The sequence below is a fragment of the Pelecanus crispus genome, chromosome 3 (assembly GCF_030463565.1).
Source record: "Pelecanus crispus isolate bPelCri1 chromosome 3, bPelCri1.pri, whole genome shotgun sequence".
NCBI lineage: Eukaryota > Metazoa > Chordata > Aves > Pelecaniformes > Pelecanidae > Pelecanus > Pelecanus crispus.
Genome location: NC_134645.1, coordinates 34,433,040 through 34,455,242, shown reverse-complemented (window position 1 = coordinate 34,455,242; position 22,203 = coordinate 34,433,040). Strand labels below are relative to the sequence as shown.

Genomic DNA, 22,203 nt, shown 5'->3' with positions numbered 1-22,203 from the left:
ATGAAATTGAAATGAACTGGCTAAAGCTATAGAGCAGGCAATACCCTGTTTTAACTCCATAGGAAAGCACTTTCTGAATTCAGTGAGGTTAAGGTAGGAACCATTATTATACAGTAAGCTGAATTTCCAATGCAGATTCAGCTAGACCTACCTCATGTGCCTTATTCTATTCATGTCTCTCTTGAACAAGTGGTGAAAGCAGTCTTACCATGGTTTTAACTAGTCCTGTGTAATATAGATCAAGTTTTTCAGATAAAGGTGAGTAACATAAGCAACATAAGTAACTGGTTCGATTGTAGTCTGTAAAAATATAAAGGCTATATTTTCTCAAGTATTTTTGTATAGCCCTGTGCACACCATTAGGAGTAGCAGATTAAACATTAAGCTTTATTTCACTTGTATCCAAAGGAAAATTTTTGATCTGAGATTGTAGAAAGAAATTTGAGATCCTTGCATTCACTCTTTGGGCCAAATAGTCTGTGGTGTAGCTGATTACTTTTGGTGAAGGTAGAATAAAACAGGGGTGACAACATAGTATTGTAGAATAACAATAGTTTTACACCTGTGAGCTTTGAAGGCACTGTAGTGTCTGGATAGATTTTTTGCTTTGAAATAGGTCTGTTAGAATTACTGACAGCTTATAAAACGTTTTCTGTGGACAAAGACTGACTAATCTTAGCATTCTGTATTGTCTTATATAGACAGACTTCACAGTCTTATATTTTGTCTGAAGAAGGATCTTCACTGTAAAATAAGTAGAAAAGGGGAAGAGGTACAGTTTCATTAAGCTCTAACATATCATTGACTGTCAGGTAGGTCTTGTTATGCTGTCCATCCTCATTTAACTATCCCACAAGATCTCTTAATGAAGTTAAGCCCCAAGTTCACTCCAGTAATTCTGTGGCAAGAGTTTGTGCAATGTAACAATTCATCACTTGTCAGGAAGGCACTTTTAGTTTATACATTTAATAAGGGCATCCTCTAGCTTGGTTAATTAGAAGTGAACAGTTTGCATATTTACTAAATGCGGAGTGTCATTGCCACCACGGCCTATTGCCTACATGAATTATTTCTCTATCTGCAATAAACAGCTGGGTAATTATTACTGCCATAATCAGATAAATTCCCTCTGTAAGGCTTTTCTTACATGGCAATTCTTTGAACTCATCCAAAGCTGAACAAAATTTATGAACTCCAGCAGCTAGGCCACTTTTTCATACTGTATTGTCCCTGTTCCCTATTTCAAGGACATGTAGAGTATCATAAATATTGTGTAAATTAAGAGGATAAATATGATTACCTAAAGATTACATATTAATAAACTTGATTTTCAAAATATAATTTTCAGGTTGTAACTGATTAAATTATAGCAGTTCTGGTTTTATCTAATTGTAGAGACATGACAGGCCATCTATATACAGGCTATACTAGGTTATCAGGGAAGAGCTCTACCACTTGAAGACTAAAGACTCATGAAAAATTATATAAATATTTTTCATGTGCCTTTTGGATAACTAGTCATTTCAGCTGTTTAGGTCATTAGAAGTGTGACAAATTTTATGTGCCATTTACTCAACTCACTTAAAGCAGTTCTTTTGTCATTAAAACAAGGTGATGATTCTTTTTGGTGTGCAATTTTCAGTTTAATAATGAAGCATAAAATTTAAATGCATGAATTTATGTGTTACATTGGAAAATTAGATATTTCTTTTATTTGTAAAAGCAATTTGTGTACAAATGATTGTGTAACTAAGCTTGCTCTATGCTATCCAAATATTCCAGCTCATATGTGAGTGTATCTACAGATACATCAGCGAGTACTTAATTTATACATACAGCTTTTCCAGAATGTGCTGGAATGGAGCTTATTTTTGAGTTCTCCAAAGACAAAAGAAAATCAAAAGACATAATTAACATACAACAGTCCATTTGATTTAGCACCACAAGGGTTTTTTTATCATTATGTAAGATACTGTGAGCGCAACTAGAAAATTTCTATTAGCTGCTCACATACTTCATAGTTCCTTATTAAATAAGCAGTATATGTCACAATTTAACAAAATGCACAGAGGGAGCAGGAATATTAAGGCAGATCAAACTAAGCAAGGTGTTCTTTGACACTACCTTACCCAATGGAAGTCTTTTGAGGCTAGACTGCCTTTCTTGTTTCCCATTTACGTGGGAGAACTAGGGACTACAGTGGTGAAGACCTTTAAAAAGAGCCACACCACAGTTGTGTGTTGTTATTAGAAGTGTGGTATCTATGCATTGCATTTTTGCAAGTTCATGATCTGTTTTTTGACTGAGGGTGTGAAGGCTCACTGACCTTCCTTTGACATGTCAAATTTTTTTATGGCGGAAAATTATGGTCCTTCCCTTTATATTGGTATATCCTGTAATATCCCATGAAGTATCATAGAATTGCATGGGATGCAAAGCAGTATACAGTCTCTCATAATCACTTTTTTTTTGTTTTAAAATAAAAATGTTTGAAATAAAAAAAAAGGATAAGAAAAAGAATTAATAGTCTCAGTCAATTATTTTTGGATTTTCTAGATCATCATAAATAGACTCTTCTGTTATCTAAGAAGAGTTAGTTCTCCTAAGTACTCACCCAGAGAAGAAAAAGGAAAAACTAATTCTCTTCTATTTTTACAGTCTAGAACAGTAATGAGGAATAACAAAAAAACTGGGTTTTTTTTTTGTTCTAATGATGCTCAAAATAATGTCATTCTGAATCAGATGGTCTAGTCTGACTTCAGGTTTATCACCAGTACCATACCTATCCATAACAAACTTGTAACAACACCTATAAAAAGCCCATTAAGCTTTGGCTGAACAATCTAGTCTTGATTTAAGAACACTAAAAGATAGAAAATACCCGCTTTATTCTACTCCAGGAGTTAACTAACTTTGATGTTCGAAGTATGTCCCATATTTCCCTATTGAAATAGTTTCAGTTTATCTTTGAACCATTGATTCTTGTTATATCCTCCTCTACTAGACTGAAAACTCCTTTAATATCCAGAAACCATACAGTAATCTAGCCACCTTTTAGTATTCCTTATGCTAAACAAAACCAATGGAGGTCATTGCAAGATGTTGTCTCTCTGCTTAAAATAATTTTTGTGACTATTTTGGACAGGCTTTCAAACATCCTTTAAAATACTACCAGCATCAGAACTCAGCACAGTTAGGATTCATAAGAAATTAAAAAAATAATGTATTTTTTTTCCTTCTGATGTATTGTCAGCTTATGCATTCATTTATATGCCTTTTCATCACAGTATCATAAAAGAGCTTCTTCATCTCTATGAATCATACTCAGAATACTCCCTTTAAAAGCCATAGTTCCTCATACTGTAAGCATGACTTTTTTACGCTGTGCGAAACTTTTACTTATTATTATCCCCCTTTCAAATTCTTCAGACTCTTCACCTTGTAGGGATAATTACATAAATCCATTAAGTCATTTATCCTTGACAGTGAAGCTAAATCCTAGTGTTTTACCTTGAACTTCATAGTTCCTACTGCCTTCAAACCAAATCAAAGGGACAAAGTGTTTCAAAAAAGCAACATTTTCCACCTGTTTTCTCCAAGTGGGCTATTCTTTTCTTGTCCTATTAACTAGCTGATCACAAAATGTTTACAGCCTCATCTAACAAACTAATTTGATCTTTCAGCTGCATGGCACCCAAAATGATGCAGAACTCATTAGTCTACTTGCACTTGGTTGTGGGAGGCCTCACCACCATCTAGCATTGTGTTTAGCTACTCAAGAAGGGATCTAGTGCTCAGATAAGAAAATTATGTGCTTAGGTATAGAAAATAGAACCTAATGCTGGATGTACTCTTTAGGCATGAATAATTGGATGCCTAAATATATAATTAAATGTACTCTGGTTTATATGGCAGAATCCAAATTTCAGGGAACATACTTTAATTCTGAGTGTAATTTCTTGCATGCCATTCTAAAAAGTGCCTGATTTTTGGGGGTGTTGACTACTTCAAAGTTTTCAAGACAGTAAGAGGTAAGGTTTCCTAGCACTTCTGAAAATTAGGATCTAGTTGATAATTTCAGTTTGGCAATTAGCCACTGCTGTGAAATCACATACTTATAAATAGCACTGCAGTATTTAAAAATGCGTCAGATCTGTTCCAAAATAATTGCATTTGCTATATAAAAAATATCCTAATTTGCTGTGTCTTTCATAATGTTTTATGCTTCATTAAAAATGACATCATAGATGCTCAAGTGGTAACACTGTGCCATGAATATGGAATTTGAGAAAACCATCAGGTACCATAAAAATCACTATGAAGTTGTGAGATTTGGCATTACTGCTCTGTCATACATAATGGGTTGATACTCAAAAGCTCTCCCTGCCTTGCCATTGTAAAACCTGTTTAATGTGAACAAAGTGTACCATTTTATTTGCAAACATATGCAGGCTTTTATATGAAAGTAAGTGAAAAATGTGAGTCAGGCAGTAGACGTCAGTCAAATTGTCTCATAATACCCTGAGAAAAAAATCATCTTAGCTGATGACCCTTAGAAGTTATAACATCATGTTTGCTTTCTAAATCACATAATGTTGAATATTGTAAATGTTGCCAAGTACCATATATTAAAGGAATATAGATATGTCTACATTGTCCTGCACTGCAGCAGAGAGATAACAGTTAGCTTATATTAGTTCATTCTAGTACTGGGGACAGCTTAACTGTAGCAAACCATAGCAGTGTGCTTTCCTCTGGTTATTACTGTGCAGATGGTAGCATATATAGTCTTCTGGGAACTGCAGTACCAGAAGATAACAGATACTTTCACATGACATTCATGACAAAACTTTCAATGGTGTTTGACTGTGGTTAGACATTTTCTTTTATAAGTTGCTGGAAAAATTAAGAACATGACTGCTCTCTTAGCAGCTTAGCTCTGACACTGTGCTAGAAATGACCACTGCTGCTAAACTGCTGTCAGAATAATTTGAGTTAGGGCTCTGTTATCCATTCTGGGCCAGATCAGCTTTGTTACCCCCAAATACTAATTTCACTGTTTAAGCTAATCAATCAGGCTGATTTTCCATGAAGGGGTCAATAGCAAACAGACATGAGGTGAAAACATTTTTCCTGTTACGCTTAGCTTTATTAGTATAGACCTAAGCATAAATCAAGTTGAACCAGTATACCTGGATCCAGTTCCTCAGCCAACAGAAGCTTCAGTGTTATAGTTGCTCTTATGCGACATCCATAATGGGTGGAGTTTACAGTTTAATTAAATCAAAATAGTTAAGCTAAGAAAACATCATTTAAATCAGACCTTTTACAAAAATTATTTTGAACTTCACAGCATTTTGTGCTGCCAATGAGTATGAACTAAATTCAGCTTAAGAATTTATACACACGAGGGGAAAACATTTGGACCAATAAGTTTGCATGTTTCCAGAAAATGGAATAATTTGAAAAGGTTATACATTACCAAAAAAACAGGTTTTAAATAGGTGTGAGGAAAAATTCTGTATGAGTTGTTATTGAAACCTTAATTAGAAGAGTCTGTATAATGGATTAGGGAAAATACTCTCTTTTTAGTTATAAACTGGCTCTGCAATCAGTATTTTGAAAAGCTGTTGCACTCTCTTGAGTAACTGTGCAGCAGTGGAAATTGGAAGGATAAGAAGGATACATCAGTCTGTACTTTCCTATCGTCTGGTACATGCTGTGTCCTGATCTCCTGATCTGCACAAGGTATTCATTCACTGTATGCCCTTCACTGCTATGTTCATCACATTTCCTACGTAGTACATTGATCACATTGTGGACCTTGACAGTTGGTATGTCACTTAATTCCATTGGCAGTGTACACTATGTGATTAAGGAAAGATGGGCAGAGTATGTTCTACTATGCACAAATTATCATGGGATTTTAAGGTGTTATGAATTTCTTTCTGTAAAATTAATAGTAATAGAAACTATAGGGTGGTTTTGCATGCCTACACATTAGCTTTTTTTTTTTTTTTTTTTTCATCCTGAGGGGTCATATTAGTTTCCTGTTCACTGCACTGCAATGACAGAGCAGTACCATTCCTCCAGATTTTGAAGAGAGTGTCAAGATTAAGTTGTTGAATAGATTGATGTAACCATTCACATTTAAAATTAGTAAGAATTTTGGACACCCATTTGTGGTAGGTTTCCTCGGCAGTAAAATACCTCGTACCACTAATAATTGGCTGCCTCTTTAAGCATCTGTTTCACTGCAACTTGAGATCAAATATTTTGGTCAAGGGATTCTGTCAGGATACACAAAGGAGTATACATCATCTTAGAGAGGAGTAAGGGGGTTACAGAGCTGCTCTATTCTGCTCAATAAATCTGAACAGGTTTATTCAAAAAATCAGAAAATGGTTGAGGATGGTCAAGCTGTCTGATGGTATATAGCTAACATAACTATGTATTATGTTTTCTGTTAAAACTTTCCCTTTGAAGTAGAGAGCTCTCTAAACTATTTCTACATGCTAGACTAGTCTATACTTATATTTAATTTTTTCCCAAATATAATAGATTAAGTCAAATGATATTATCATGGCAGGTCATATTCCATTCTCACCTACACCAATGTAACGTGAAATCAAGTGTCATGCAGTGGTGTACCAAAAGTATTGTCCCACTAATTTAATTTTCACTTCCATATTCTCTATTTGAGCGGGGAGGATGATATATAGTCAGGAAGGTAAAATCAATTTAGGCTATCTCCTTTTATGCTAAGGTTGCCTACTGCCTATGTTGCAGGAATTTTATAATTTGGGGTCTGAACTGTTTAAAATCACAATAACTTCATGCTCTTTCTGGGTACTATAGGCAACTATACTAATTATTGATTTTCTCAGGTGTCCTTTACTTTAGTTAATATGATAATTTTATGGTTATCTGGTCAAAAGACCACAGAATGCTGGTGAAAATGCAAACAGAATGCAATAGCTTGATAAAGTTCAAGAAATGTAGGTCAGTGTGAATTTGTAAAATGATGCAGTTCTATGCAGAATTATGAAAATCTGTATATTGCTGAAATCATCACTTGAAGACCTTTCCAAAGTGCCAGGAACAATATTATATGTGTATTTTTAACCTCTATACAGACAGCAGGAGAACTGTCAACTGAATTTGCATCTCATAGCTGGAACCAACAGCACTGCCTACTGCATAATGAAGTATCAGAATAACAATAAGTTACCCTGTCACAGGAATTTTTTTTTCAAACTATATAAACCAAATAATTTTATCATTAACAAATCAATATCTACTTCACAGATTTGTTACACAAGATCATTTTTAGTTGTGGGCTTTGAGCATATATGTTGATAATGCTATGCCTATTTTCAATTACATGAAGCATTCCCTATGACAAGGAAAACACACTTTGTGTTACCTGGTATATTCACTTTTTTAACAAAAGAATGCATCCTAAACTTGCACTAATAAACATTGATATTCTTCTGATTTGTTGCACAATTTTCAGATCATGATAAGACACTACATTTGTCAATACTTACACATATTTCCTCTACAAAGATATTCCATAAAAATCGGTGTGGGGAAACTGGTTGGACTAAGCTTATATGGGAAGCCAGGTTTGTAGGAAGATGCAGCAGATGCTGCTAATATACTGCGATAAGCTTTAAGATAATGAAAAGATTATGTGCTAAAAAAATTACCCACTTTTTCAGTTATAACAGTATAATAAGCAGTACTATTCCAACTATGAGGCATGCAACAGACAGATCATTTATAAAAATAGACCAAGATTATTGATTAACCTAAAACATGTTTTGCATTTACAGAACTCTTTTTCTCCCCCAAAATTTGGTGAAGCTTTAAAAACACAGGCCAAACAATTTGCCCATATTCAGTTCTCCCACTTCACACTGAACCATGAAAAGTTCATCCTAAAGCAAATTTGGTCCAGAGTCCACAGAGTATCATGTATCATAACTACTATTCATATCATATAGTCCTAAGAAAAGATTGCTTACTATTGCTCAATGAACCTAAGATATGTATGAACAAAGAGAAGGCTGGCAGTAAGGGTTTAATGCAAAGATCATTTAATTTCAACTAATTTTCAATTGACTTTAATGGAATTTGGTTTTATTTTCTCTGAGAGGGCATACATGTAGAAGGTCATGGGTATGAAACTTCTCAATAAACACATTTACATGTAAGCTATCTGGAAGTCTAGCTCTGTTTGGAAGTTTGAGTTTATGTCTTTAGTATCACTTATGCTTATACACATTTTTCTTTATGGTAACAATGAAACCCCCTGCACAGTGCATACCGTGTTAGTATTAATATGTGAAATAGTATATTCATATCCAACTACTTTTAGATTCTCTGCTTTTGTTGCTTCTATTCAAATTCTTGAAAGTATAGTAAAAGAGATGAAAGTTTCAGGTTCAAATAGCTTTAGAATAAATCTGTATTTTATGCTAAAACATCTATGCTTGCCAGTCAAGCAATGTTTGGACTACTACATACCCCTTATTTTATACTGCCTCTCAGGAGAGAGTCATCTTGGGAGATGTTATCCCCAAGACAGAATTGTCTGCATGTTCTGTACAACTGTACAGAGCCGTATAAAGCATGACAGAAATACTTTAGCACAACTGACAACGTGTAGGCTGCAAAAGTATGCTGAAAATTATTTGTAACTGCTTAAAAAACCTCAAACTTTTAAATGGATTATGGTACAGCATTAATGAGGACGTGTGATAATCAGGAAGGATCATGATGATTCGGATGATAGTACTGTCTAAAAAGATCGTGAATTGCATTGAACTTTAACAAGTATTTTAGACTTCATTTAATTTCAGCAAATAATGATTATTAATCATTCATTCAAAGTAATCTGGCAAATTCAGATTAATGACAATGAGAAACATTTTGCATCCCATTATCAGTACATCTGTAATACAAATTTATATTTATCATTATTTGGGGGTTTTCATCACCGGTTGTGTTCTAAATAACAAAGCTTCCATATCCACTGTTGGGAAGAAGTACATGAGTATATAGGAACATGAATAAACTGTAGTAATATGTTGACAGACATTTCCTCAGTTATAGATAGAGGGACTAAAGCTGAATAGAGGACTCTGTAATCAAAAAGGAACAAGAAATAGTATTAAATGCGTAAAACATGGATCATACACTCTGATATTGAAGGTAAAGTGCATAAAATAAAAAAAACAACGTTGATACTATATGCATTGTTTATTTATTCATTTGTTTATGATTGATTGATACAGAACAAAGAGTTTCCAAGTAAAAATGCTTATGTACCTACATGCAGTGACTCTGAAATCTTTACCTTAAGGACAAAGAAAGGTCACCAATCTTTCCAACTCCTAGTTCTTTGTCAAAAATGGACACAGTTAATGAGGTTTGTTTGGTACAGCACAAATTCTCAGACACAGATAGAGATCCTTTCAATGGAAACAAATTTGTTTGGCTTTACCAGGTTACTTAGCGATTAATAATAGCCTTGAGATGCAGGTCAGAAAGGTCATTGTCCCCGCTTGCCAACACAATCTAAAATGTGCAGCTAGTCTGGCTCTGCAGGCTTTGAGGCCCCAAAATGCTATACATAAAGTAAAACAGGCTATTTTCCAACTTCTCTTTTCATATTAATAAGCAATTTTCAAGAGAAGGGTGGCAAAATGGGGGCCATGCCACTCTAAGTAATTCATTTATTTTGCAATTTAATCTTATGTTGGAAAAAAATTACACTGCTGCAAAAGCATAGCATGGTGATTTTTAAACGTCAGTGTGCTTCATAAGTAACCTTGTATGAAATATTGTATTAGCAGCCTTTAACAGTAAACTGCAACAAAAAATATTTCCAGAGATTGAAACAGACCTACACATCTTTTCCAATCTTTATTTCCTTTTCATTCTATTTTTTCTTTTACATTTGAAATAAAACATATTTAATTACTTAATATTTTACTTGTTTTAGTTGATAAAAACTTGAAAGATAACATAAAACAAATAAAATTTCTACATTGCAACTTGTATTTAAGAATGTAAAATTATTGCTCTTCCACATATTTTGATGAACTAATTTAACATTATGATAATTAAAATATTAAGAATAAATCTGACTCACAATCTTAAAAACACTTTCAGGAGCAATCTAACTTTCCCATGGGATTATTCATATCAGCAAACTTATTAATGTGCCTATTTTGACAGAATTTGACCCCTGTCCTAGAGTGTTTTATTTGGTACTCATTGAAACAACTGAGACTATTAATGTGGACCTCTATAAATAATTTGTCTTGCTGGAATATTTGAATTATCCAGATATGTGAATAGCATATTTTTCTTTGCTTTTTATTTTATCATATACACACATGCTTAAAAAAAATAAAGACTAGAATTTACTCACTTAATTAACTTTTAAACAATCTAAATGCTTGACTGAATATGCTTGGTGTCTTTGGCACACAGGTTAATTTGAACTAGCCATTTCTTAATAACAAAAATAACAAATGTTAATCAAACTAACCTTTTTTAACTGGGTTGAAAATATTCCATACACGTGCACTGTGCACAATAGCACAGAATTTCGTTTCTTATAGAACATTAATTCACTCCACTGTTTGCATAATTTATGGCAAGCCTGGTTCTATGAAAAAAAGCCATTGCTGCGGAAACATACACCTATTTTCTGTTAAAGTTTTGTTCTAAATATGCAGTTAAAATAATGAGTTTTCTCCGTTCTTTGAGAGCTGGTGTTAGGTACAGTTCCTTATTTCTTTTACGATGAGAGAATTTTCTGTGACCTATTGAATACACAGACCAGCCCATTTAGATGACACTATGTGTTTGCAAACCTCTGTCATGCAGTGGCTCACGAGGCAGTTATGTTCCTGTTTCTTGTGGTGGCCTGTACCATTGCTGTCAGACCAGAGTAGAAAGCCAGCTGTGCAAGAAGCCTAATGCTATGGAAACTCCTCTTAAGGACATTGCCTGCATAAAAGGTTTACGTCCAGTTCTTCTTTATCCCTACGTTCTCAACCTTACAAAAGGCTCAAGGATCTAGGAATGAATGTCAGCTCTTATCCTGTGTCTACTGCCCTCTCCCATTCCCCAAGGTCTCCCCTGTTTGCAGATCAGAGGGAGGTGTTGCAAAGCACTAGCTGAAACGTAAGTGAACAACTTTTATTTTGAAACCATTTGAAGGAAAATTATAATAACTTCTGCTTAGAGAAATTCAAACTAAAATGACCCTTAAAGGCATAAAAAGGACATCTACGAATGCTATAAAAATACGTAGGTGGATATATTCTTCAAAAGGGTAAGCAATATGAGCTCATATACTCTTCATAGTTTTTTTTATTTTAATCCTATTTCTTCACAGTTATATCCATGTAGAATCCTGCTGCTGTAGAACTGAATGAACTGTAATTTTGCATTCCAGTGGTGTCAGTATACTGCTAATGCATAATAGCAGAACACTGTGAAGCTATAAAAGGGTTAAAATAAAACAAAACATTAGCACATCTTTTATTGTTGTAGTATAATTAGCAGACTTATTTCATGACAGGAATGAACTCCAAGAGTATGCAGAGATGAAGGAAAATGAAGAGAAAAGGAAAGACCTAGAAAAGAAAGAAAAGGAAAAGAAATACCAAGCCCGAAAGATGCATTACCTCCTTAGCACTGAGCAGGTTGGTATACCTGTCCCTGACAGCTCATGCAAACCACTTGGGCCCCCAGCCTGACAGAGATAAACTAGCAGGCTGAATGGGACATGACTTGTTGAAAAGATATCACAAAGACACTACTTCGAGTTCAATTTAGTGCTTTTCTATAGGCAAGAGCAGGTACCATGACTATTCCGTGACAGCAGCTTCATAGAGGCAGCATCAGCACTGCTGGCAGAAAGAGTCCAAGTCAGCAGTTTGATCTGGCACTGTGATAACACAACACGAAGGGCATAACCTCGCTTTAAAAACTCATTTTGACTGGCTTATTGTTGTGGTGTTGCACTTGTCAAGAACTAACAAGTTATTAAGCTGAGAAGGGATTTCATTTTTTTCCCCCTTTTTTAATTGAGCTAATGCTTGGATTGGTGCTGTGTTCTGCTTGTTTTTAGGATAGATTGTAAATGCAGGTTTTCAGCTAAAGCTTTTCCTAGAACTGCCTGAATCAGCTTATTTAGCTTGATTATTTTCACATAGAAATGCCTCATAAATTTTAAATATTTACTGATTAATTTGTTTTGTATTGATAAAAGTGGTATATTTCTTCAAGCTTTCTTATGTAAGCTGCTTTACAGACAAGTGAATATGGCAGTAGATATATCTTATACAAAATTGATATGATTGGTAAAGCTTGTGAGTTTGCCTTTTTTAGTCCTGTTTTGTGAACCCTTTTAAAAAAAAAGATTTTGTGTCCATAAAGGTATGGTGACTGGTTGTTCTTCATATGAATAAGGAATTAACATGCAATCAGGGTATGCTAGCATGAACTAAGTGCTTGCTTTTCATAAGTTTTTAATTATAATCTGTATGTAAGAACTGTTAATCCCAAAGAGCGCAGGAAAAATACCATGACACTTAGTGACAGAATACTTAATCTTTCCCTCTGCTTGGGAATCATTTGTGATCTATCCAATAAATAGAAATACAGTTTAATTCGCGGGATATCAGTTATGAAAACTCAATTTGTAAATCAAATCTAAGTAATTTTATTTGCAAAAAAAAAGCATAGTAAAATATTAGTAAAAAATAGCATAAAAAGTTTTCTGAGTGGCTTTTAGTCAGGGGAGCTAGTTCATAACTGGAATTAGCTGACAATAATTGATTTGTCCAGATGTAGGTCTAGAATATTAAGAATAATCTGTGCAGTGTTTTTATATTGTTTTAAACTGTAGAAAATTCAGAATTCTTTTTTTGAACAGAACAATTTATGTAAACAAATGCATAAATATTAATATGTTTACCTGGAGTACAAAAATTGTCTGGTTAGAGACATTGAGTGACCTGTGGTCAAAAAAGATTTTAGTAAACTTAGTTCACTTCTGATGATACTGGCTTAGTAAACTGTAATGCATTTTTAGGGAATAGCAAGTAGTGCCTTATTTCAGCCATCCACCTGGAGGACTGCTGGTGGTACTCATTGAAACAACTGAGACTATTAATGTGGACCTCTATAAATAATTTGTTTTGCTGGAATATTTGAATTATCCAGATATGTGAATAGCATATTTTTCTTTGCTTTTTATTTTATCATATACACACATGCTTAAAAAAAATAAAGACTAGAATTTACTCAATTGATTTTTAAACAATCTAAACGGTGTAGGCAGCAGTAACTACTGTGTTCTGATGAATATGGGTAATTTTGCAGAATTAGAATTTAGCTAGCAGGTTTTTGCAGAACAAAAATATGCTTGGTTTTGCTTGCTGAGATGGTTTGTGAATAGGGGGACTCAGAGCTCACAGAATTTTTCCTTTATCACAGAACTGTGCTCCAAGAACTGTCTTCTTTTGCAGGTAGTATTTCAAAACATGAATGAGTGTAAATCAATGCAACACCTATAGACAACCTGAAAGCCATCAACTGTATATGAAGTAAACTATATACTGCAATCAAAGTCTGTATTCCACAATTGCACATAGTTATAGAATTTGATATCTTGCTAAGATACAGGGCAAATTATTTCAGTGCAGAATTTTTTACTGGTTTGATGCTCTGTGTCTGACATTTTACTCTCTATGTGCCTGGTCTTCTGACCTGACTACAGCTTCATCTTGCTTTCTTCAAAGGACAGTTAACTGGATTACTGAGTGTCCTGGTTTCAGCTGGGATAGAGTTAATTTTCTTCCTAACAGCAGGCATAGTGCTGTGTTTTGGATTTAGTAGGAGAAGAATGTTGATAACAGGCTGATGTTTTTAGTTGTTGCTGAGTACTGCTTATGCTAGTCAAGGACTTTTTCAGCTTCCCATGCTCTGCCAGGCGCACAAGAAACTGGGAGGGGGCACAGCCAGAATAGTTGATCCAAACTGACCAAAGGGCTATTCCATACCATATGACGTCATGCTCAGTATATAAACTGGGGGGGTTGGCCGGGGAGGGGGGATCGCTGCTCGGGAACTGTCTGGGTATCGGTCGGCGGGTGGTGAGCAATTGCATTGTGCATCACTTGCTTCGTGTATCATTATTATTATTATCATTATTATACTGTTACTATTAGCATTACTATTTTACTTTATTTCAATTATTAAACTGTTCTTATCTCAGCCCAGGAGTGTTTCTCACTCTTACTCCTCCAATTCTCTCCCCCATCCCATCGGGGTAGGGGGAGTGAGCGAGCGGCTGCGTGGTGCTTAGTTGCTGGCTGGGGCTAAACCACGACAGTCCTTTTTGGCGCCCAACGTGGGGCTTGAGATAACAACAGATTAATCAGAGTGTATTAAGGAGTCTGTTAACAGTTGCCGGTCACGATATTAGTTCTTCTGATCTGCACCATGTTCTTTTTTTTGCAGCACGCGTTAAAGCTTGCTGTCAGTTTGTGTAGTGTGCTATGCTCTGCAGTGATTCATGATCTTTTGCTTGGGAGGCTCCTTATCAAAGCCCTGACCTTGAGCATTCTTTGGTATTTGGGTTTCATACAGAAGTCACTACTGTACTTCGGGTACTACCTCATAGAGAGAGTTAGCAATTATACTTCTTACTCTGAGAGGCTTGTTGTGGAGGAAATACAGAATGGCACCTTTGCTGCTTTCTTCTATGATGTTTCCTCCTTCATTACAACAACTTTCCTGTATCTTGAACACCCCTGGGCAGTTAAGATACTTCTATTGATAATTCTTGGGAATGTTGTTTCCATTTTGATAAAGGTCAGTAAGCAGTTTAAAAATACCATCCAGAGATCTACCCCAAGGCTGGATAGTTATGAGTGGCAGGGTGTGTGGGAACATATGCGCAAGTACCTAGGGCAGTGGGGACCTCCAGTGTTTTGGAACTTCACCCCTGAACAAGTGCAGAATCCTGAAGAATTAGTAAAGTATTTGGAAGAAGTATGTTGTCACCCTGGTAGCTCCAGAGAGACACAAATCATTGCAACATGCTGGGGACTGGCCCATGCCTATCGAGCCGTGGTCAACGCTAATCAGTACCCTCAAAAGAAAGAGAAGGTCTCTGGATCTGATGACAAAACAACAAGCACTGTGGCTACTCAAACCCCCACTACAGGCCCTGCGGCTACTCCAACCCCCACTACAGGCCTTGCAGCTACTCAAACCCCTGCCCCAGGCACTGTGGCTACTCCAGCCACAGCCATGAGCACTGCGGCTACTCAAACCCCAGTGACAGACACTGTGGCTAAACCAGAGAACCAACCTGCGCCGGTATCAGTTGCCCCTATACAGAAGAAAAAATACACGAGGAAATCAGTTCGTTTAGTAAGGGATGAAGATGAACCAGGGCCATCACGAGAACCAGAGGAGGAAGAACCCATAAATGAGATGGTGACCACCCGATCCCTATCCCTGAGTGAGCTGCGAGATATGCGAAAAGATTTCGGTCGTCATCCAGGCGAGCACATCATCACCTGGCTGCTCCGATGCTGGGATAACGGGGCCAGTAGCCTGGATTTAGAGGGTAGGGAAGCCAAGCAGCTGGGATCCCTTTCCAGGGAAGGGGGCATTGACAAAGCAATTGGAAAAGGGGCAAAACCGCTCAGCCTCTGGAGGCGACTTCTGTCAAGCGTGAAGGAAAGGTATCCCTTCAAGGAGGATGTTTTATACCGCCCAAGCAAATGGACCACCGTAGAGAAAGGTATCCAGTACCTGAGGGAATTAGGCGTGCTGGAGGTGATTTACAGTGACCTGAATGATGAGCGGTTAACCAAAGACCCAGATGAAGTCAGGTGCACACAATCCATGTGGCGGAAGGTGGTACGGAGCGCACCAGTATCGTATTCCAACTCGTTGGCAATACTAGCCTGGAAAGACGACGAGGCACCAACGGTGGATGAAGTGGCTAGACAACTCCGGGACTACGAAGAAAAGCTCTCTTCCTCCCTACGGGCCTGTGTCTCGGCTGTGGAAAAACTGTCTGAAAAAATATGCCAAGAGTTCCAACAACTCAGAGAGGATCTGTCCTACTCCCCACCTGCACGGACCAGTGTCTCAGCCATTAGGAGTCAACGTCCCTATGCTCAAGAGAGAGGATATAGAGGATACACACCACGGGGCACCCTGTGGTTTTACCTGCGTGATTATGGAGAGGACATGAGAAAGTGGGATGGAAAACCCACCTCAACCTTAGAGGCACGGGTGCGTGAATTGCAAGGAAAAACTATTAGAAAAGGCGGTTCTCCCAGGAAAATTGCAGCTCCAGTTTCCAGTGAGCAGTTCCCGAGACAGAGTAAGAGGGCTAATTTTACTTCCGACCTTGATCAGGGAACTTTTGATTCACATTTACAGGAAGTGAACAACGAATACTGTGACCAGTGTTAGAGGGGCCCTGCCTCCAGCCAGGTGGAGGAAAGGGACAACCGGGTTTACTGGACTGTGTGGATTCGATGGCCTGGAACGTCAGACCCACAGGAGTATAAGGCTCTAGTGGACACTGGTGCACAGTGCACGCTAATGCCATCGAACTATAGAGGGGCAGAACCCATTTGTATTTCTGGAGTGACAGGGGGATCCCAACAGCTAACTGTACTGGAAGCTGAAGTGAGCCTAACTGGGAATGAGTGGCAAAAGCACCCCATTGTGACTGGCCCAGATGCTCCGTGCATCCTTGGCATAGACTACCTCAGGAGAGGGTATTTCAAGGACCCAAAAGGGTACCGGTGGGCTTTTGGTATAGCTGCTTTGGAGACAGAGGAAATTAAACAGTTGTCCACCTTGCCCGGTCTCTCAGAGGACCCTTCAATTGTAGGGTTGCTGAAGGTGGAGGAACAACAGGTGCCGATTGCTACCACAACTGTGCACAGGCGGCAATATCGCACCAACCGAGACTCCCTGATTCCCATCCATAACCTGATTCGTCGACTGGAGAGCCAGGGAGTGATCAGCAAGACTCGCTCACCCTTTAACAGTCCCATATGGCCAGTGCGAAAGTCTAATGGGGAGTGGAGACTAACAGTGGACTATCGTGGCCTGAACGAAGTTACACCGCCGCTGAGTGCTGCCGTGCCAGACATGCTAGAACTTCAATATGAACTGGAGTCAAAGGCAGCTAAGTGGTATGCCACAATTGATATTGCTAATGCATTTTTCTCCATCCCTTTGGCAGCAGAGTGCAGACCCCAGTTTGCTTTTACCTGGAGGGGTGTTCAGTACACCTGGAACCGACTGCCCCAGGGGTGGAAGCACAGCCCCACCATTTGCCATGGACTGATCCAGACAGCACTGGAACAGGGTGAAGCTCCAGAACATCTGCAGTACATTGATGACATCATTGTGTGGGGCAATACAGCAGAAGAAGTTTTTGAGAAGGGAAAGAAAATAGTCCAAATCCTTCTGAAGGCTGGTTTTGCCATAAAACAGAGTAAGGTCAAGGGGCCTGCACAGGAGATCCAGTTTTTAGGAATAAAATGGCAAGATGGACGTCGTCAGATCCCAATGGATGTGATCAACAAAATAACAGCTATGTCCCCACCAACTAGCAAAAAGGAAACACAAGCTTTCTTAGGCGTTGTGGGTTTTTGGAGAATGCATATTCCAAATTACAGCCAGATTGTAAACCCTCTCTATCAAGTGACCCGGAAGAAGAATGAATTCAAATGGGGCCCTGAGCAACAACAAGCCTTTGAACAAATTAAACGTGAGATAGTTCATGCAGTAGCCCTTGGGCCAGTCCGGGCAGGGCAGGATATTAAAAATGTGCTCTACACCGCAGCCGGGGAGAATGGCCCTACCTGGAGCCTCTGGCAGAAAGCACCAGGGGAGACTCGAGGTCGACCCCTAGGGTTTTGGAGTCGGGGATACAGAGGATCCGAAGCCCGCTATACTCCAACTGAGAAGGAGATACTGGCAGCATATGAAGGGGTTCGAGCTGCTTCAGAAGTGGTTGGTACTGAAGCACAGCTCCTGCTGGCACCCCGACTGCCGGTGTTGGGCTGGATGTTCAAAGGGAGGGTCCCCTCTACACATCATGCAACTGATGCTACATGGAGTAAGTGGGTTGCATTGATCACACAACGGGCTCGAATAGGAAACCCCAGTCGCCCAGGAATCTTGGAAGTGATCATGGACTGGCCAGAAGGAAAAAACATTAGAATATCACCAGAGGAGGAGGTGACACGTGCTGAAGAGGCCCCACTGTATAATAAATTGCCAGAAAATGAAAAGCAATATGCCCTGTTCACTGATGGGTCCTGTCGTCTCGTGGGAAAGCATCGGAGGTGGAAAGCTGCTGTATGGAGTCCTATACGACAAGTCGCAGAAACTGCTGAAGGAGAAGGGGAGTCGAGTCAGTTTGCAGAGGTGAAAGCCATCCAGCTGGCTTTAGATATTGCTGAAAGAGAAAAGTGGCCAGTCCTTTATCTCTATACTGACTCATGGATGGTGGCAAATGCCCTGTGGGGGTGGCTGCAGCAATGGAAGCAGAGCAACTGGCAGCGCAGAGGCAAACCAGTCTGGGCTGCCGCATTGTGGCAAGATATTGCTGCCCGGGTAGAGAACCTGGTTGTAAAAGTTCGTCATGTAGATGCTCATGTACCTAAGAGTCGGGCCACTGAAGAACATCAAAACAACCAGCAAGTAGATCAGGCTGCTAAGATTGAAGTGGCTCAGGTGGATTTGGACTGGCAACATAAGGGTGAATTATTTATAGCTCGGTGGGCCCATGACGCCTCAGGCCATCAAGGAAGGGATGCAACGTATAAATGGGCTCGTGATCGAGGGGTGGACTTAACTATGGACAGTATTGCACAGGTTATTCATGAGTGTGAAACATGCGCTGCAATCAAGCAAGCCAAGCAGTTCAAGCCCCTTGGGTATAGTGAACGATGGCTAAAATATAAATATGGGGAGGCCTGGCAGATTGATTACATCACGCTCCCACAGACCCGCCAGGGCAAGCGCTATGTGCTCACCATGGTGGAAGCAACCACTGGATGGCTGGAAACATATCCCGTGCCCCATGCCACCGCCCGGAACACCATCCTGGGCCTTGAAAAGCAAGTCCTGTGGCGACATGGCACCCCAGAAAGAATTGAGTCAGACAACGGGACTCATTTCCGAAACAACCTCATAGACACCTGGGCCAAAGAGCACGGCATTGAGTGGGTGTATCACATCCCTTACCATGCACCAGCCTCCGGGAAAATTGAGCGATACAATGGATTGTTAAAGACTACCCTGAGAGCAATGGGTGGTGGGACGTTTAAACATTGGGATACGCATTTAGCAAAAGCCACCTGGTTAGTCAACACCAGGGGATCTGCCAATCGAGCTGGCCCTGCCCAATCAAAACTTTTACGTACTGTAGAAGGAGATAAAGTTCCTGTAGTGCACATGAAAAATATGCTGGGGAAGACAGTCTGGGTTACTTCCCCCTCTGGCAAAGGCAAACCCATTCGTGGGATTGCTTTTGCTCAAGGACCTGGGTGCACTTGGTGGGTGATGCGAAAGGATGGGGAAGCCCAATGTGTACCTCAAGGGAATTTGATTTTGGGTGAAAATAGCCAATGAACTGAATTGTATGATATTAATTGCTTTATAATACTGTATGTTATCTCTTAACTATATGTTATCTCTTAACTGCATGTTAATATAATAATATAGTAGGTTAATATTAAGTATATAATACTATATATTATGATTGCTATATGCCGCATCAATGGTATTGCAGTAAGAATTGCCCAGCCTAAGGAAAATGAACTTTGATGAAACCATGTTGGAATGAGAACTGACTTCAGCATGCAACAGTCCAACACTGCACACCACCTGTCCTGCTCTGAAAGACTGTGATGACAGATGGAACCCAAAGTCATGGGCTAAATGAACTCAATGGACATTTTAGAGGGATGGGCCATAGACGAAGGGAATGATATCTGTGTGTATATCAAGATAGGGAAAGGGGTGGTGATTAATTGGAACACATTGGAAAGGGGAGGGCCTGTGCATGACGTAGATGGTATAGAATAAGGGGTGGATACTGTCCTGGTTTCGGCTGGGATAGAGTTAATTTTCTTCCTAACAGCAGGCATAGTGCTGTGTTTTGGATTTAGTAGGAGAAGAATGTTGATAACAGGCTGATGTTTTTAGTTGTTGCTGAGTACTGCTTATGCTAGTCAAGGACTTTTTCAGCTTCCCATGCTCTGCCAGGCGCACAAGAAACTGGGAGGGGGCACAGCCAGAATAGTTGATCCAAACTGACCAAAGGGCTATTCCATACCATATGACGTCATGCTCAGTATATAAACTGGGGGGGTTGGCCGGGGAGGGGGGATCGCTGCTCGGGAACTGTCTGGGTATCGGTCGGCGGGTGGTGAGCAATTGCATTGTGCATCACTTGCTTCGTGTATCATTATTATTATTATCATTATTATACTGTTACTATTAGCATTACTATTTTACTTTATTTCAATTATTAAACTGTTCTTATCTCAGCCCAGGAGTGTTTCTCACTCTTACTCCTCCAATTCTCTCCCCCATCCCATCGGGGTAGGGGGAGTGAGCGAGCGGCTGCGTGGTGCTTAGTTGCTGGCTGGGGCTAAACCACGACACTGAGCAAGATCCATTCATGTCTCAGTAGAACCAGGCAGCAAAAGTCAACACTTTTGAGTGAGTTAAGGAAAAAATGTAGTTTGTAAGTAGGCAAATGAAAAGAGGAGGTTGATGAGCTGGGCTTATTGTAGAGTCATGTATTAACTAATGCCCAATGAGTTGTAGAGATGATCTGCTGAAGTTTGCTACAATGTCATCCCCTTCCTGCCATGCATAACGAGGTGCAATGATGGAGCTGAGCCACCTCATGCATCAAGGCTGCAGATGTTCAGGCAGGTTTATATGGACAGCACTGCAAAATCTGTATTTGCAATAATTGTTTCAAATATATCCTATAGTTTTGAATGTTTTTGTTTTACTACAGGCAAAAAGGGTGAGAAAAGGGTGTTTACTTAGTGACCAAAAGGAATTAAGGAGTTGCTGCTCCTTGATTTTAGTAAAGAAAGGCATGTCAAGTTCCATTCTCCACTTCCTACAAGCTGAAGCCCAGAAACCCATCTCAGAAGTGTGTTACAGGTTAAACAGGGAGATGATCAAATGTCATAGCATTGCACAGTGTAGCAGATGATACAGTGATTCTTTGTAGCCTTAAAGTCTATGAATCCTTTATTGGTTGCAGAATTTGCTCTTCTTATTCCACAGATTATATATATGTAAAAGGTTGTGCCCATTCCTAATTGCTAGCGTTTTTTTACATTTCAAAAAGTAGAACTTAAGAATGCTAGCACTGGTGTCATGAATGTACAGGGGTGTCTAGTAAGTATATAATAGCATAGCCTATGATGAAGTCAACCCGTTTTGTCTTTTTCATGAATTAACTTGCTATTCAAGCATTTATTTCTTCCATAAACTATTACCTCTATAAAGAAACAAAAAAAAAAAGAGGAAGAAATGGATATCAAACTCTGAATTAGTATGCATTATTTGTTGTTACTGATACCAGGTACGTATACATAGTCTTATACAGACAGATGTGAGCTTGCTTTGATTACTTTCCAAGCCAATCTAGAGCTATAACATGGGGCTGAACCCAAACTAATTAGCCCTGTTGAGAGCCACGGTATTAGCTCAAGAATTAATGCAGTTACACAGCTTCTGGTCAGCTCAAAATATGGGCAGAATAAGTGTGTGCATGCTTTAAACTCAGGAACAAGGAGTTTGATCTGCCTACAAAATATTATATAGGCATACCTATATCTAAGTTGTTTTGTCTGCAGTTCCCCACCTTTTTGCAGGGGAGGTGTGTGTATTGAGTACCATTGTTATGAAACTGACATTCAGGGAAATCATTGGATGATAAAAAATGCATGGTATTATACTATACTTTACAATTTTCCTATATTTTTTGCAAACAGTTGACTGAGTGTATTTTGCCATAGAAACTTACCCAAATACAACTATTTCTCATTGCTACTTGTAGAAATACATTACATTTACACAAATATTTTA

The 22,203-nt window shown here is 38.7% G+C and overlaps 1 protein-coding gene across 1 annotated transcript in view; it reads left to right on the top strand.

The window, feature by feature from the left end:
- The window catches only part of SPATA17 (spermatogenesis associated 17), a 102,248-nt gene that overhangs the window by 27,688 nt on the left and 52,357 nt on the right, over window positions 1–22,203 (top strand). The window contains exon 6 of the mRNA XM_075708315.1: window positions 11,606–11,729. Coding sequence (XP_075564430.1) covers window positions 11,606–11,729 — 124 coding nt within the window. The remainder of the gene's footprint in view (window positions 1–11,605; window positions 11,730–22,203) is intronic.